Raw genomic sequence first — 18,893 nt, 5'->3', positions numbered from 1 at the left:
TTAGTATGATCAAACCAGCACACAATAGCACTGGAAATATAACTACAGTTTTGAAATGTGCAATTTCTACAGAAAGAGTGACTTACATTTTCCCTGCATTAGTATCAAATGAATTTTCTATTGTATTCTATTCTATTCTATTCTATTTAACAACACCTCTTTAAATTGTTTATACTTGATTCTAAAGCCACTTTACTAGGAAAAGCACAATTATTACAGTGAGTGGGGCAGATGAGGTTTGGTATTGAAGAATTCTACTCTACAAGAAATCAAACACTGAGGATTAAAGATTGGTATATTGTATCTTACGTATGCAGGTGAATCTGCTTGTGGTCATGTAGCATTGTGAGATGCACTCCTTTCATGCTACCTGAGCATCTTCCCGCTAAGAAACTATCAATCTGAGGCGGCAAAACCCTCCACTTGAGTATTTGAACAATGGAAAACTAATTCTGATGTGTGAATCCTACATTATTAACACAGAGAGAGAAGAAGAGAGTTTCCTGTGAAAAAAAGCCAAGCAAAAGCTAAAAATAATCACTGCCAGCTTTGCACAGCGGCGTGGCGAGTGGCTGGGGACCACCGAGGTGGCAAAGCAGTGAGGAAGAGGGGGAAAAAAGCTGGGAGAATGTTTAAATTAAACAGTGAAATTCAACATCTGCGTTCCAAAGCCTTTACCCTCAATTTCACATCTATTGTTGTCTTGGGCGTGCGTGTGTGTGTTTGTGAGCATGTGTTATCTGAGAGATTTTAGGCACTCATTCGCACTAATCTCCATTTACTCTGATTTCAGCGTCTCAGAGATGAACTGTGGCATGAGCGTGGTGCTGAAAGCATCACCCGTGCACAGAGCTGTCCCACTTTCATACTTGGAGGGAGGTAGCGTGTTGGAAAAAAGCATATGGACCGCATATTCATTAGTGCGCTGCTGATAAATAGATTAATTGGCTAGATTAGGCAACCAAGGCTTTGATCACAGGGACCGAGCCAAGAATGTGTTTGTTGTTTATTGTGATTTTGTTCATTCAGAGGGAAACACAGCGCTGAAAACCTTGCTGTGCAGGCGTTTACGGGATTTATTTCCAGTTAGTGTTAAGAGGAGAGTATAAACACATAAACAACCGAACAGCAATGAAGGCTAATGAGTATGTGGGTGTGTACACATGTAAATAAAAGTAAAAAAAAAATAACAACAAGAACTGTAATGAGGGTTGTAAAATTAGTCTACTGATGTTGGCTAAATCCTTTCAATGACTATACTATACAGAATGCAGTTTCACTGGATTTCATCATCTGTGCAGTTCTGTCACAATGTCACTCCATTAGGATGAGGTTTTAAAAATGCTGCACCTGACAGGTCAGTTTTTGTTATTGCTACACCAACGCTTTCAAATGACAACAAAGCAGCCACCATTACGAACAATAAGCACGTTTACTGGGCTCTCAGATATCTGTGGTCTTCAGATGGTGATGGTAAAGCTCCTCATTGAAGCACTAATCTGTGGGTGAAACGTTTGAAATAGCACCTACTGTGGTTTATTTTCCTGAAGTTTTAAAATTTTTTTAGTACCTTTCCAATAATGTCATTCCCACTGTATGCCACTTGTTTGCTTCTCGACTGAGAATCAGATTGAATATAGCTGGTATCAGACAAAGGGACAGTTGATCTTGTCTGGTTCAATTCATAAATATGTTGCAACATTCAGTAATGCATGATTTCATTCAATGACAATGACATTATATTACAAATAAATGTGCAGTGTTCTTCTTTTATTTCTGGATGTAGTGTAGCGTTGGTGGACAGCTGCACACTGAATCATGGTGTATGACAATAGAGATAAAAGTTACAGGCAAGATAAAGTTATATACAAAATGAATATAAGATAAAGTCATGCACAGTACTGTCTTAATATTAAGTATGTTTTTGCCAGCAAAAACACCAAAAAACAGAATATGTACAAGTAAATTTATAATTTAACACATTTTTAAAAATCAAAATGTTATTGACATAATAGAAGAACACAGCTTAAAGAATACTAGTTTGGATCCTGATGTCTTTGTGCACAACATCGCATGGATTTGTTAAATTACATCTGCAGCACATCTGATTTGATTTAACAAAAGACTGATTAGTTAAAATAGGTGTTGGATGTTGACTGTTAATAATGGGTTTTCTTGAGAAAATCTTGGGAAAGTTTGAAGATAATGTAATTGCACACATCAAGTCACAGTGTATTGTAGTGTAAGTTACTCTAATGTTAGTTAGTTCTGTTTTTTTTGGACAGATAAATGCTTCCTGCTGAGATAAATGAGTATTATTATTATTATGTTTTTTAATTTTTTATTATTTATTTTTTTTTGCAGATGTTTAGGACTTTAGCACAAAATTTAGCATTTCTATTTCAGTCCATATTTTTCATGTATGATTAGGTTTGAGTCATTCCCACGGGCAACTCCAGCTATCTATAAGTCCTGAATCCTCCTGGTTTTGCTGTCTATTTTCTTAAAATAAATAAATAAATAAGTAAATAAAATCTTACACTTACAGTACAGATTTCACAACACTTATTTTGTGACGAATCTGATTGGCTGCCTGGCTCAGTCCATTTCCTTAGGCTTTTTTTTTGGCGTTTATATGTCCTCTAACTTTCAGCATGTTAAACCAATTATCAGAAACATCATCGTATGTAATTCTGATGACCTTTGGACGCTGCTGGTAAGTTCTAGCTGCTCAGAGTGAGCTGAATGAAGCTGATGAAGTGGGAGACGCCTGTATGAATTGACAGGAGTGTGAAGTTTCCTCTGCAGCTCAAGAGGACGTGTCTTAATTCTCTTTGCCCTTAGCTGTCTCCCAGGGGAGCCCCTCTTTAACGGGGGTTTGATTTAACCTTTAAAAGCAAGGTGTGCGCCGTTCTCCTTGGTAAACACATCCAAACACCTTTACGATGGGAAAAAAGAGGACTGCCAGATACAAACAAGTCGTGAGGCCACGCGTGAATGCTGCTAGCATTATTAATTCATAATATGCTTACTGTTCTTTATGGGGGGGTGGGGTGTGAAAGGAGATGAAACGCATGTGCAAGAGCTTTCTTCAAACCCGGCTGCTCTTCTGACACACAACCTGGCGTTAAACAGTTTCAGGAAAGGGCCTTTTGTGTGTGTGTATGTGTGTGTATGTGTGTGTGTGCACCTTAACACTTTCAACAGCGCAGCCATTAGCGCAGGCCTGCTGCTGACTGACAGGTCGACATGGCAGTCCTCCTTTCATGGCTTCATGTATGTTGCGCAGGTCTGTGGGGATTGCTTTGAGCGTCAGGAGAGCTCCGAGCACTGTCAAGGCTCAGGGAGAGAGCCAGAGAGGTGATCCAGCTAAGTAAATAACCTTAAAATATACTGGCATCAGTCCTCCTGCCATTGTTTTCCAGCGAGGAAAGAAATAAAATATTAAAAATAAAAGGTCTCGCTGAAGTCTCGGTATGCTCCCGGGAGAAAAAATGATACTGTAAAGAGGTGGTGCTAGAAAATATTTTTACATGATTTGATGTCTGTTTCACTTTAACATGTAGAAAAAGAAAAGAAGCTACAGATTTGTGGGCCCTGCTGGACTGTGATTTGTTTGCAATAACAAATGCAAACCAGGTGCATTAAAAAAAAAAACATCATTAACGTCTATTGAACTTCAGTGAAGTTCACTTGGACACGAACATTGCACTGCAAAAAAAGGTATCTTGTCAAGTGAAATGATCTTAAATCTAGTCGATATATCTAACATTACCCATTTTGAGATGGTTATGCACTTATTATAAGACTATCTAGCTTATTACCAGGAATTTTAAACTTGTTTTAGGACATTTTTTATTAAGCAAAAATTATCTCACTATACTGGCAGATACAAATTGCTGGTTTCAAGCAAGTGTTTTTTCAAAACGAGCAAAATGATCTGCCAATATATCTATATAGACAATTTTACTTGATAAAATGACTTAAAACAAATAAAACATATCTAGAAATAAGTTAAATAATCTAATATTATGCTTACAACAATCTCAAAAGGAGGAAATGTTAGATTTCTTAACCATAAGATCATTTTACTTGACAACATACCATTTATGGCAGTGTGTAAAAGTGAATTCAACACTACACCCTGAAAAAAGCACTGATTCAATAGTGTTTGTCATTTTCATGTGAATAAAATACATCGACACACTTATTGCCAAAAGTAACAAAAGAGAAAGACATAACAGCTAAATATGACATCACATTTTAAGTATGTAGTGTGTCCACTCTTTGCCTTTATTACAGCCTCCATTCTTTTCAGAAGACTTGCTTTCATTGTTTTCAAAGAAATCTGCAGGCATATTTTTTCCACCCCTCCAAAGTTCAGTCTTAGAAGTTGGTTGTATTTCCTTCTCCTCCTGATCCAAGTAACCCTGGGTGTTCAGTCCATTGTTCTGAGAACACCAGCAGATTTACAGATTTTCTTCTTTTCTGTTTATTTCCTTTTCTCAGCTTCTTGACAGCTGCACAGCCCTTCAGACCCATTAGATTGAGTTGTCTTCTCTGAAGCAAGAGTGGACCTCGATTTTCTCCTGTATCCCAAAGATGAAAGCTTTAAGTACTGATTATCTGATTGTGACTTTGGTAACTTTTTTTTTAACCTATTTTCCTTTAATTGAACATGCTAAGTGTAAGCTCTTAAAAAGCTGATTTGCATTGTTACATTTTTATTCCATTAAAGAAATGTTAGTTATTATATTTTGCAGAAGTCACATTGGCCACTGACCTTGACACCTCATCAAGCATCATTTCATTATGTTTACAAGATACACAATTACATGATGCAATTATGTCATTGCATCAGTGCATAAGCTACAAGTCAAATTCGTTATGCATCTTGTTTAAAGATTCACCTATCCAGCATTGTGCCATCACAAAGGAAACATTCAGAACCTGAGACGACTAGTATGCTTCTGCATTATTAGGGTTTTACATTGGGTTGAATATGCATATACAGTACCATGTAAAATCCCTAGTCACCTGAGAAAATGATGTTTCAAAAGCAATTTAGTAATTTTTTTTCTCAGACAAATACTTAAGTAGTGATTTTATGTATATTAGGGTTTTTGTTTGACCATTTCCAAACAGTCTTAAGTGTAGTTATCATCCAATCTCAGGTTTGACTAATGGAACAAAAGGGTACGAAACTGTCACTGGGGCAGAACCACTCTTGTCACTGGGGTGGTACCCTCAAGGGTACATTTCAGGGTACATAGTCAGGGAACATAATTGTACTATAATCCATTGAAATTATATATCCACACACCCCATCTCGTCTCCAGGCTTTTTATTTTATTGCTCTGTTTAAAAACATTAGGTTATGAAAATGTACAAATATGTACTTTTCACCTGGAAAAACTTATGTAACGTACACAATTGGACCTTAAAACCACTGTTGTACCTTCGAGGGAACATTTACATTGTTTATACCTTGATGAATGAAAAATGTACCACACAGAACCTTCATTTCTAACAGTGAAGATTCATAAAATTAAGTCAGATGTGCTGGTGGTGGAATTGAACAAATCTATGCAATGACTGGGATAAATAAATATTTTACACAGTTTGCTTAGGTATCTAAGACTTTTGCATTGCACTATATGCAGAGTCCAAAATGCTGTATATCCATTTGGAACAAGAAAAGGCTTGGAAAGATATGACATATTTTGTCACAAGAAAATCTTCAGGAAAGATGGTAATAATTATAATACATGCACTGATATTTTTTATTTGTGTAAAGGCCATTTCCAACAGCATATATGACAAATATTGAAAAAATATTGAAAAATTGAAAGTGGTGTTTAATGTGTTTGAAATGGTTTTCTACAATGTGTTTGTTGTATTGCCTTTTTATTGCTCATAAAATTTTGCTCATAAAACAAGACATGGCACTGTATTCTTTTGTAAATAAGGTTTTGATTCCAGCAAAGTGCAATTTCTAGACCTTACATTCAGGCATTTAAAAATCACTGCTGCTGGAAGAAAAACTTGTATCTCTGTTTTTGCCATTTTTCAGTTTTCGACATAATTTAAAAATGCCTGTTGCCCTTTACATTGTGTGTAAACTTCATGAAGAGCGGACCCAAAGAAACGACTTAAAATAACTTAGAAAAAAGTCTGGTTCCATTGGCTTACATTAACAGTAACAGTACATTAGCAGTTTTTTCCTTTTCCTGTAAAGTTATCATTTTTCGAGATACAAGGTTTTCTTTCACAAATGCAATTTAACAGTACCAAGAAACTTGTTATTGAATATATAGGGACATTTAATATCAAAGATCTACATTTCTGAAAATGGGTCAAAGGGCTTTTGAGCTTGAATGATCTGGTTCCAAGTGCACAATGTATCACTAAAACACATTCACTAGGCTGGACTTCTCTTGAACAGACAAAATGTACGCACATCTATAAGCCTTTATTCAAAGTCACAATAAGAAGACATTCAGTGAGGCGATACACACGGTAAAGAGTCACTTACAATAGCTACCTATTCATAATGAAGACCAGAAGATCTTCATCAATTACAGCAGCTCCCCTCATGTGTTACAGATGACAGTTTGCGACATTATCTGGAATCAATCGATTACACACATTTCTGAGGATCACACAAGCTCATGATTACATGACAAAATCTGCTAATGTATCTTTAAGCGAACACCGAGGCAGCATCTGAAAGGGAGAGCAAATTTGACTCATTAAAGGAGCATAAAATTGTGTCTTTGTGCGTGACCTTTTGTTCAGCATCTTTGGAGAATTCTGTTACTAAAGAGACTAGTTTTTTTGAGTGGAGCGAGGGAAGGCTCCACGGGTATTGGGTTCCTATAGGGAACAATGCCGATAGGTTCACCTTGCAGAGCATGGGTGTAACTTAGCCTGGAATATTGTGGATCAAAGCCTCATAAACAAAGTAGGTGGAAACGCTGTAAGAGTATATGGGATACGGCAAAGGACACAGGCATGAAAGAAGCAGGCCGTACTTTAGGAAGCGTAGGAGGCAAAACTGATTTTGTCATTCTGCTGTGTTTCCTTCACTCTTTTTCATTGGGAACCTTTAAACTGGTAAGAGAAAGTACACAAAGCTGAGCACAGTGAGCTACTTAACTGAGCCTATTCATTTATTCTATAGTCAGTGTAATACTTGTGTGATTATATACATGGCTATATGAGCTATATGACAATTATGACTATACATAATCAAATACATATGCATTGCCTGTCAAAAGTTGTGACACACACAGAGAAGGGCGTTCTTTATTTTAACTATGTTCTACATTTTAGTAACAACCATGAAATACACATATGAAATTACACAATAGTGTTAAACAAACTTCAATTCAACTTCAAACAACTTCCATTTTATATTCTTCAAAGCAGCGCTCTTCTGCCTTTATGTAGCTTTTCACTCTGTCGGTGTTCGCTCAACAGCCACCTGAGACGCGTTTCCAACAGGACTGAAAAACAGGACTGAAGAAGAAGTCACTCTCCGGACAAAAACTTACAACTACCTTTTCCTTTTTTTTTTTAATTATTTATTTACTTATTTTTGCGAACACTGACTGTCATGTACATTGTGTGACAATTTCATGATGAATGGACCAACAGTCATGCTAAAATTATTGGATAATTTCTTGTTCAGTTCATTTCATTCAAAGTTAAGAAGGTTTTTTCCTTCTACTGTAAAGTTACCATTTTGGAGATTGGAAGTTTTGTTCCAACGGCACTGAGATTTGCTGCTGAGCAGTACTGTAAAAAATGACTGGTAAATGGATTATTCCAAACAGTATATTTGTAAAATTAAACATTTTTTAAAGTAAATTCATACATGAACTTTGGTATTTATATTTTTCTTCAAAATCAAAAGGCAAATATTTCAAGCATTTAAGTATACACCTTTCAACCATAAAGTCTATCTATCTATCTATCTATCTATCTATCTATCTGTCTGTCTGTCTGTCTGTCTGTCTGTCTATCTATCTATCTATCTATCTATCTATCTATCTATCTATCTATCTATCTATCACATATCTGCATAAAGGGCCCATATTCTGTCTGGCATCTTACTTTTCCCTCTGGTTCAATTACAACATTTGTGCAGGGTTTATGGACCAAAAACAGATGTCAGGCTATTTTCGTCACTGTGTCTTTAAGGCTGACACATGTAAAAGGATATATTTTCTAATTGGCTGCTGCGTTTTATGATTCATTTAAAAAGAAGTCAAGACTGAAACACTCTGTATCACTTCAGCATGAATGGGAGGGGCTGTATAAACAGATATATGTAAATACATTGTTACGTTACGTATACGTTGTTTTGGTAACATTTGGTAACATTATAAATTAAAAGAAAGAAAACGTTTTTACACTATTTCTAGTTCACTATTACAGTTTTGGTAACATTGTGACATTGCAGGAAAGTTTAGTTTTATTTTACTCTTATCTCCTCTACTGAAACTTGTGTTCAGACATCTCTCAGGTGGAGCTGATCTTCTCATCAGATGCTTTTGCACAAACTTGTCATGTTCAGCTTGAGTGCACGCTCTCATTACAGCATACCAAATATGAAGAAATTCTGAAATTCATGTAGGTGTTTCAGATTCTACTTCGACTTTCACTCAAATTATCTTGATAATTTATACTGTTATGAAAACCTTTGTATTAAATCAGAAAAGAGTGCAAAATATAAGCAATTTCAGTAGAGGGGACCTTAAGACCCCACTGCTCTATGTGTGCATATATATATATATATATATATATATATATATGTATGCATGTATGCATAATGGGACAATTCTGAATACTTCATGATTTTCATCATCTTGGCTATGACTGGAAAACTACAAGAGCGGAAATGTTCTCTTTGTGTGTGCAGCATGCTCTGTGACCTGCTGATCTCCACAATAAAGCCATAATAGCCCCTCACCTCCCCAAGGAGCACCCCAGCAACCTGGCCCTCTTATGGAAGCAGCAGGTCACCACGAGTGCGCATGGAGAGCTGCGAGAGAAAGAAAATGCTGATACGTCTTTATGAGGCCAAAGGACTGACATCAAAATAAACAGATGTGCACCTGTCATAAACCTTCAGAGGGGATTCACATACAGCCCTTATTCATATCCAACATGTCAAATGGCAATTGTCAAGCTTGACCAGCATGAAAAGCTCTGGCTCTGCCTCAAGCCCCCACTCAACATCTCATCACTGTCCTTATGAAGTGTTCTTATGGGCCACACAGCCAAGCTTGATCTCCAAATATGAGTTTGGAAGATGAGGGTTTTTTTTCTCCCCTCTTTTTTTCCCTCATGCTCGCTGCCTCCTTTATTAGTAGCTAAGCTCTTTACACTTGTAGCATATTGCAGCAGGTTAGGAGCCTAAGCCTTATTGTCCCACATTATTGAAAATCTAGGCTGTGAGAGTCAGCCCCTGGAGGTCAAGCTTTGTCTGAGCGTACTCTCGCTCTCATTTCTCAGGCGACAAGAGGCAACACTGGGGGAGGACAGACAAGATTGAGCTGGTAATACACTTAAATCCATCTTGGTTGACTTACCACAAACTTCCACCTATCCCCACGGCTTCTCGTGAGCTGAAATAATTCCTTTATAACTTACAAGAGCAGAAACTATGACTTATGAATTCATAGCAACACAGGCAGTATTATAAGTCTGTCGAAGTCGAGGGCTGTTTTATGAGGTAGTCTGAATAGGCCGGTACTTGTCACAGTAAACTGGAGGAAAGATGCTCATGTCAAATTGAGGAGCTCCTCTGAGGTTTCAGATACAGATACAGATAAACAGCCATCCTTGCCTTTCATTAGCGCCATAATAAAGTCACACTTATGTGGTCTATTCAAAGCCTAGTTTCTTCTATGTGTTTATGAACAGAATTCATCATTACACATTATGTATGAATCCAAAACAAGGCAGGTTATTTCACAGAGGCTACTGTTTTTCTCAGCAGTAAAAATTGACCCTTTATTTGTTAACATATGTAATTTTGCAATTATGCATCAAATCACGCAATAAGGTCCTGAGATCAATGTGCCAATGTAATGCGGCACATCTCAGTGTGCAGGTGCAGTACAGAGTGGCACAGCACCACCTGCTGTTCACTGAAGAAAGTACTACACACTTAATCAATATAAATTAAAGCACCAAGACAGTCTTACTCAAATTAGACTTTATGTAAAATGTTACATAATTGTATCCGGTTAAAAGATGAGGTCATTACAACAAGAGGCTACTGACCCACCCCTTCCTTCTCACAAGGAACACTTCACATGGCAGAACTTAAAAGGGAAAGAAAAGAATATGAAAGAAGATAAATCTACAATATCTTCTTACGGAGTCTGTTGATAAAAGATATAAAAAGCTGAAAGAGGGTTTTACATTCTTGGTTTGAACTGAAAATATTTGTACATTACAGGTCCATAACAACAATTTGTCATTTACTTTAATAACAATAATGTGAAAAAACAATTTGATAAATCAACAATAGACCAAATAAATCTGTGAAAAAAACAAAAGAAATCATACTCGAAAAAGGTACAGGAATCTACAAAATCACCTACAAAAGGATCATTGTGTTTTGTAAAGGCATGGTAAACCTCTCAAACACACAATTGCATTTAATCTGTACTAAATAAAAAAGGAATAAGTCCCTTAGGCCAAGCAGTAGTATATGGCTTTTCATAAATCATACTGGTGGCATTTCCCTCAAACTACACTGTAGTAGTATCCAAATTACCATTCATATTGAATGTTAGAATATGAAATTAGTACTAATGTCCTGTGGTCAGCCCTTCCATTAACTGTGCAGTCAATCGGGTGCTAATATAAGCTACAGGTGACATTACCGTAATACAGTACTTCTGAGCAATAAACAAGGATAAACAAGGCACAACGTGTGCTGTGATAAGCGCTGGACAAAGTGCAGGCTACTCCTCCTCTCACTGGCCTGTTCCCTTCAGTCTCCTTCCTTATTCATCCTCTGCAGGACCCGCCTGACCTTGTGATCAATACCTCTGCATGATATGATTTATATGGCCCTGAGAGACACACATGGAGAAAACATTGATGTGACACAGGTCACCTTTCCGCAGCGCCAATGTCATTTCACACATAATGTTCATTAACCCTTCGCAAATTGATATTCATATATGCTGACTTCTGCTAAGGTGGATCTAAAGAGCCCAGCGGTGAGATCGGCCGTTAGCTGCCCCCGCCTCCAGGTAAACCGTTCGAAACGTGTATTTCTTTATCATCAGAAACATGTATTGATTTGCTAAAAGTGAGACATTTCCAAAGGCAATCTCACTGCAGTCAATAATGCTGTGGGGCATATGGATGCGCATGCTGAAAGCATACAGTTCCCAAATAAAGTATAAAGTTTGCAGCGAGTATGTGTGCATACAATTTGTGGTTATCATCAGACTGTATCATCATAACACTGCAATATTATGCAAGTATTGCGGCCTCTGGCCTTGTAAATGAGCTCAGAGAGATAAGTAAACTAGAAAGACAGCACTTTATATCTCACCGGTTCTCCTGCCATGCATCTGGGGCAACACTGTTGAGCACCGCCATTCTGAGTTGCCAGAACCTGTTAAAAAGCCCACACATATACAATTCAACATAGTATACGCACATGCACATGCACATACAATTCAAAGTCAATATGATAATGAATTCAGCTATAGGTTCTACATCCAATTGCACAAGTTGAACTTCTTCTTATAGAGCCATATCCTCAAAAGTAGACATGCACAGATCGTGAATTTTTTTGGCCTCCGATTCAGATTTCTTTACAGGCAAACTGCTAATTTTTATTATCCTTTCTTTCACTCGAACATACAGGGCCTTATTCATCAAAACTGTGTATAATCAAATCTGATAAATTTCACAATTGGACAGTTTTGGTATTTTTCACTTTCATCTCTTTAGCATATCTGTACAATCAAACTCACGTCCTGTGAGAGTGTGCGTAAATTTGAGTGTAATAATTTAGTAACCTGAAAAAAATGCTTGATTTGCAGTTAATTAACCAAAATTATTATCAACATCATCGATAATACCAATGACAAGAATAAAAATAGAAAGAACAATAATACTAATAGACTGTGCACATGGTACTCCAGTACAACTAACGCAACTGCTCCATGTTCCATTTAAAGACATATGACACTGCACTTTTATTTTATATTACTGACACCAACCAAAAAATAAAAAAGTACAACACAGCTAGTGCAGAAGCATTTAATACACTATGTAATAACAGTGTTCATATGTAATTTTAGGAAAATAAACACACTACACAATCACATCGCTCTACTGTCTTAGAAAAATGAAAATGCTTTGTTTATTTTACAATTTATTCTTTCCAGTGGTTGTACTTTTAACATTATAAAGGTTTGGTCAGTTGGGGTACCCTCAAACTCTGCCTAGGAGCACAGCTATGAGCTCACACGCTACTTAATGCTGTCATTTTTACTGGCTACCTAATGAAACATCTGCATGCTTCAAGCAAATGATATGTAAATGAAATGCTTTTAAGGTGGCGCTTGATTTCACACTCATTTGCACACAATTCACAATTTCCACTTGTTTCAACGTTGTACAAAAGTTTCATGAATCAGATGCAGAGAAGTTTGTACGTTGGTAAAGGCAGTCAAATTTGCACTCTTCTAACAGAACTTGTGAATAAGGGTCACCATGTGGGCCAAATGAACACATAAAACAGACCAACACATTTCCAGTACTCTCTATCTTACAAGCCACAATATAAATAACATTATTTGCTCTTTAATGGGCCAAACTGGCTTAACTGACACTTCCTTCTGGTAAAAGATTCAAGGCCATCAAAACCAGCACAACCAGACATGCTAACAGCTTTTCTCCCAGTGCTGTAGCGCTCATTTTCCACAGTGGACACCTTCCACTTTAAACTTCCACTAAACCAAACAAACCTCCTTATTTTATTACAGTAACTCTTCTGTAACATCATGCTTATTAGCACAACGGTACAGATATTGAATTTGCAAATGTTCATATCATTCTGTAATATTCTGTATATCGATCTCCATTTTTGTTGTTTTTCAGTTTTTGACATAATTTAAAGGTGCCTGTTACCCTTTACATTGTGTGTCAATTTCACGGTGAATGGACCAAAAGAAATGGCCAAAAATGAGACAGAAAAAAGACTTGTTCCACTGACTTACATTAAAAGCGTTTTTTTCAAAAAAGGTTTTGTTTTTTTACAAAAAAAGGTTTTTTCCTTCTCCTGTAAAGTTATCATGTTGGAGATACGAGGTTTTGTTCCGATATAACAGTTTTTATAGTATCTTCTACTCAGACCTGCATAGGTACAGATATTCATATCGGCATATGTACAGATATTCACACATCTCTTTAGCTCCTTTTACATGGCTCTTTTGTTATTCTTCATAGTTTATTTCTCATTCTTTATACTTTTTATTGTATTTTTATTTTAAACGTTCCCTTAGTATGTTATATGTCATACATGTGTGCAAAATTTCTTGTATGTATAACATACTTGGCAAAATAAAGCGCTACAGTGCTACATCGAAAGTAAGAGGGAACTGGCTATTCAGCACAATGAGTCATGCAAAATTACGCTGCAAGGTTTTGGTAAAGGCGTAGCAGCAGAATTCAAATACACGGCAAGAGCACATACCTGCCTCAAATCATTCATGTCATAAACTACAACACAAATCGGCCAAAATCAAAACAAAAAATTGACCAATTGTCAATTGCAGGTTTGAAGCAAAAACATTCACCAATTCCGATGCACCCCTGCTGAAAAGCATACAGTATGTTGCAGTGCAGTGCGAAGCAAAGTGAAGCTACTTTCTTCAAAACGGGCGCTGTTTAGTAACCAAAAGTCAACCCTTTAATAACATGCCAAATGAGTGACTAATTCTGCCTCTTAATCTCCTCCTCTCCAACAATAACATTATTTCTCAGTGCTGTGGTCATATTTGCTTTGATGTAAAAAGAACATCACCTAACAAAGACAAAATCCTATATTCTTCACTTTTCAGTCACTTTTTACTGTTAACCTGGTTTAAAAAGTCAACATTAAGCATTTCTTAAGTGATGTGAATTCAGTTGTGAATGTGTGTGCGCACACTTGCTCAGAAACGATTAGTGTCCTAGTATACAAGCAGCACTGTGCTTCTTTTTCTTCTATGATCAGGTTAAGTAAGTCTTAGCATGATGTTAACCTGTTAACATCCAGGTAATTAAACCAGTCTAGTACAATCTAGTTCAGTCACCCAGAGTGGGATAAGTTCACTGATGATTCCCTTATCTGCTTGCTATATAAAAACACTGTAATTACAAACAATGCACTCTTTTTTAGAGGGGCACTCTAGAGAGAAGATGATGAATCTGTTTCACAGTTTCACCAAACAAACTTCAGGTAGCTTTTAAACTGTTTTCCTTTTCTTCATAACTCTTGTGCCACTGAGCTTGCAAAAAACATCCGTTGTTTACCAAAGTTATTTATTACCTTTTCCAACCCTCTAAAATTAGGTTAGGGAATTTGAAATTACTACTGGGGAACTGTCTGCATGCATACTGCAAGGCATTCCACTGTGCAAGACATTCATCTCCTCCTACAATCAGTCCGCAGTGTCCTACTAGACGAGCCTGGATTTTTTAGTAGTGTCATACTATAAAATTATCCTAAAAAGAAAAAAAAAAATGTGCAAAAGTACTCAGAAAAAATACTTTTATGTTAAGCATGTGGCTATACTGCCCTAATGAATCTAAACCCCTGGCTAACGGAAAACTCCAAAAGTGGAGAATTACAACACTTTTACAGTTTGGTCTGAATTTTAGTGTGCTGAATTTTATCATGCACTTCACACCAATCTGGCACTCAGGCTTCAGTAATAGTACTAGGAGGTTCTAGACTACTGTGAGTAGAATACCAGCTTATGACCTTGAGAATGGTACCACTGGGTTAGCTCAGACCTTTGCTCACCAACATTTTGTTTTTCTCTTGTTTAAGAACAATTGTGGCAAGTAAGTGCAGCCCAACTACAATATTTTGTCCTTGGCCTGTGAATTACTAACCTTGCCTATCCTCATAGCACCATCAGAGGACTCTGTGGATGTGATATATGCCACAGTGGGATCACTTAAGCTTTGAACATGTTTTCAGCTTCCTAGCCATTTTTTAGTTCCTCACTATATTTCACTCTACATGGTCCTTAATATTATATTCCCTAAACACTGATCACGGTGATCATGAGATGTCATTTTCTGTTGATCAAATTCATCAACATCATCAATCAAGGCAATGTGTTCATAAAGAGAAACAATCAATATTTAATTATATTTTACATATTTTATGTTTTAAACAGGCTTTGATTCTACAGAGATCTGTTTATATACACTGCATAATACTCAGATGAATAAAAGTTCACATAAAAAACTTTTTCAGTGCTTGTTGTGTCTAGGGGTGCAACGATTAATTGACTTAGTTGACTAAAATCGAGGACCAAGTTAGTTGCCAACTAATTTAATAGTCGATTAGTTGGTGACATCATCCCACGTGTTTCTAGTGCTAACTAGGAATGTTTTGACATGACTGCTTACTGGAGAGTGAACAAAAACACGAGGATAGCCTCAAGAACAAAGTGTGGGAGCATTTCACGCTTAACTCTGAAAAAAATGTTGTTAGTTGTGCCGTTTGTAAAGCCGTCCTTAGCTGGCACTGGATCACATCCTCCATGTTGGAGCATCTGAAGAGGAAACGTGTCGGCTCACTGGGTGAAGAAGATTCATCTCAGTAAGATAGTTAGCTAATGTTAATATTAAAAGTCATCCTACTTCATGTTATGAGCTGTAATATTTTCTATTTCGAAATGCGTGTTCTCTGACACTTTTTTGGGGCGGTCAACATCGCTGCTGGACTGCATTCAGCTCCATTACAGAGCTGCAGTTTAAGAAAGTTATTGTCCAACATTATACTATTTCAATAATATTGCACTCAGAAAGCAGGATATGATTATATAATGGAGAGAACACAGAGATCCACGCTCATGTTTGTGTGTTGTTTATTGTTTGTGTGATGTTTGTGTACAGATATGGCTGCGTGGTTGGTGAAGCACAGAGAACCTGTTGGCGTGATTAAGGGAAAACTGATTTAGTTTTGTTGCATGTTATTGCTGCACATCATGAAAAAAAATGTTGTTTTATTTGTCTTCTGTATTAGCAGAAAAGTTCATTAAATCAGTGAATTTTTAAATAAGGTATTCATCTTTATTGTCTTCACTGTTAGTTAGCGATGGATAAAACAACCTCAAGCTAAATTTTAAAAGTGATAGCTACATAAGAGTTATTTGGTAACTGAGCGATTCATAATCCGAATTATTTGTTTCGATAATCAATAGATTATTCGACTTCAAAATAGTCATTTGTTGCAGCTCTAGTCATGTCAGCCCTCTTATGAAAACAAACTTTGCCAGAAATTGCCAGAATTTATAGAATTCATAAGTGCCTTTAGAAAAAGTCCAGCCTTTTGAGTATTAGTGTGCACACACTCCTCCCCTCCCACTTTTCTCTGATAGGATGCACCCAGAAGCCTAGCTTTGATGAGTATGGTTTCTATGAAAGATGACAAATAAAAGACCCTCAGAAGAGACCACCAGGCATATGAGATACTATTACTGTATTGAAATCATTACAACCAAATCATTCACTACTCCCTACACCAGGAGCATCCAATCTTACTCACAAAGCACTGCTGTGGCAGAAGCACAGGTGATTCTACTGGTTTAATCGGCTAGTCTTTAACAACTCATGTGTTCTTTTGCTTTGTTGTAATAAAAACTTGAGGCCACATCAACCCTTTGTAGATAAGATTAGACACTGCTGTCTTACAGAAGTTCCCTTTAAAGTGAACATTTTCACTCCCTACAGTGTGTAATCTTTCTTAACATGTCTGAATAACATGTATAGGGAACTACTGGGTACCCTCTGTAACTTGTGCACTCTGAGTGCACTTTGTGCCAGTGACTCAGAGTTGCTGGAGTGCACTCTGACTATCAAAAAACAGGTGGTAAGGAAACAAGCCAAGGTCAAGAATTCTACCTTAGTGGACACGTGGTGGTTGTTGATTGTGTCCTTCAGAGGGTTGACCTGCTGGGTCTCCCAGGTGTCCATTGGGCTCTCGGTCAAGGTGCCATATTCAACCTGGACACAGCTTTCCAGTCCATTGCACACTCTTTTCTGACAAATTCAGGGAAAGAAGACAGCCTTGTGTGTTTATATTCGAAAACAAGGATTGATTGAGTGATGAGCAAACAGTATTGTATGGGCTACAGCAGCGTAGGCCCTCCATCTATAACTTACATAACTTATTTCTGCTAATAATAGCTTTGTCAGAGAGCCATTACCATCAAGGGCAGTGCAGTATCTGGGCAGACGTGAAACCAACCAGAATAAATGACCTCTGACAACGATGTTGGCTAATGCTACACGCTTAAAAAAAGCTGGCTCTTCAAGGGTTCCTTAGTAAAGGCAATGGTTCTGATGGTTCTCTGTAGAACTATTTAATGCTTAAATGTTTTTTTTTATGGCAAAATGGTTCTTCAGATTGATGGAGAATTTGTTGTATATGGGTACATATAGCATCAATTGTTTGTTACAATCTTGACATCGAAACAATACAAGAACCCTTTTTGGTGCTATATAGAACCATTTTCAAAAAAGGTTCTATATAAAACAATATACAACACATTCTCCATCAATCTGAAGAACCATGCAAAGATCCATTTAGGCATGAAATGGTTCTGTATAGATCTCCTGGTTCTAAACAGAACCCCTGCCTTTACTAAAGAGCCCTTGCAGAACCATCTTTTTTAAGCGTGTAGGTGTAACGCTTTTAAGGAGACTAAGGTTCAAAACAGAGCCTTTATTTACCGCCTGGAAGTCCCACTCTTCTTCTTCATCTCCCTCTCGGCCTCTCTTGTTCTTCAGTAGTGGGCTTATATAATCCATCGACATGACGAGCGGATTTCTTGCGCTCTCAAAGGTCTTATCAAGGACGAGTTAGTTCAGTAAAACTACCTAACAGCTTCTAATAAAGGCGAGAAACGCTGGAATTCAGTCCGGGTAATGTATCATCATGTAAACAGTCGAGGAATTAAAAAAAGGTTACCATGCACTTCGTTTTAAATCGTGAAAAAGTTTGTATGAAAAGGCACCGTAGATTAAATAAAAACACCTCAAAATTATATTTGCTCCAAGTCAGTAATAAAAAAGAAACGTGGACGGACCCAAATCGGTGCTTTCCGCCGCTGAGAAGTTTCCTCCGTTTTCTCCTGTTTAATTTTTCCTGTTGTGCTCGTGTTTCATGACAGACCGTCTGTTTAGCCAATGGGGTGCGAGTGTAGTCCATTAGAGGCGGGATCACTGAGAATACGGCATTTTGATTGGCTAAAGGGACTTTTAGCGCGAAAGCGCGACCTATCATCTTCAAAGTCACTGATAGCCGGGTTAATTTTAACAGCACGTGCATTATAACTATAATGTCCATTTACAGGGATTATTTCCGTGAGGGAAATTGGAAAGATAGAACAGTTTAATCAACAGTTCGACGTCGCATTAGATCATTTCTATACAATTTCTTTTGATTCATATTATCTTGCATGGTATGGTTTGTCTGAAATGTAATATTGTAAAATATCTCACATTTTGCCAGCAAAAATACACAGATAACTGTGAAGAAAAAAGGTCACGCTTTTGTGCATTATAGATCACAATCACGATGACCCTTGATGTGATATAACCAGAGGGGGGTAGAGTAGCCATAC

General features: G+C 37.2%; 1 protein-coding gene across 1 annotated transcript; it reads right to left on the bottom strand.

Moving 5' to 3' along the window:
- Positions 1-10,213: 10,213 nt before the first annotated feature.
- Positions 10,214-18,425, bottom strand: si:ch211-221j21.3. Its single transcript, XM_036572054.1, has 4 exons — positions 18,001-18,425; positions 17,170-17,307; positions 11,588-11,650; positions 10,214-11,096 (listed from the first exon to the last, which is right to left on the bottom strand). The coding sequence occupies exons 1-4, from the start codon at positions 18,082-18,084 to the stop codon at positions 11,064-11,066; spliced, it is 318 nt and encodes a 105-aa protein (XP_036427947.1). The 5' UTR covers positions 18,085-18,425; the 3' UTR covers positions 10,214-11,063.
- Positions 18,426-18,893: the final 468 nt, after the last annotated feature.

Source organism: Colossoma macropomum, unplaced genomic scaffold (assembly GCF_904425465.1).
Source record: "Colossoma macropomum unplaced genomic scaffold, Colossoma_macropomum, whole genome shotgun sequence".
Lineage (NCBI taxonomy): Eukaryota > Metazoa > Chordata > Actinopteri > Characiformes > Serrasalmidae > Colossoma > Colossoma macropomum.
Note: the sequence above shows the minus strand (reverse complement) of the source record. Positions and strands in the feature narration are given on the sequence as shown.

Bases quoted from the DNA above. Each gene is read 5' to 3' on its own strand.
- si:ch211-221j21.3 (XM_036572054.1), bottom strand. From the start codon at position 18,084: ATGTCGATGGATTATATAAGCCCACTACTGAAGAACAAGAGAGGCCGA. The intron at 17,308-18,000 runs GTAAATAAAGGC...TGAATTTGTCAG, and splicing joins AAGAGTGGGACTTCCAGGCG to AAAAGAGTGTGCAATGGACT. The intron at 11,651-17,169 runs GTAGAATTCTTG...GCTTTTTAACAG, and splicing joins ACCACCACGTGTCCACTAAG to GTTCTGGCAACTCAGAATGG.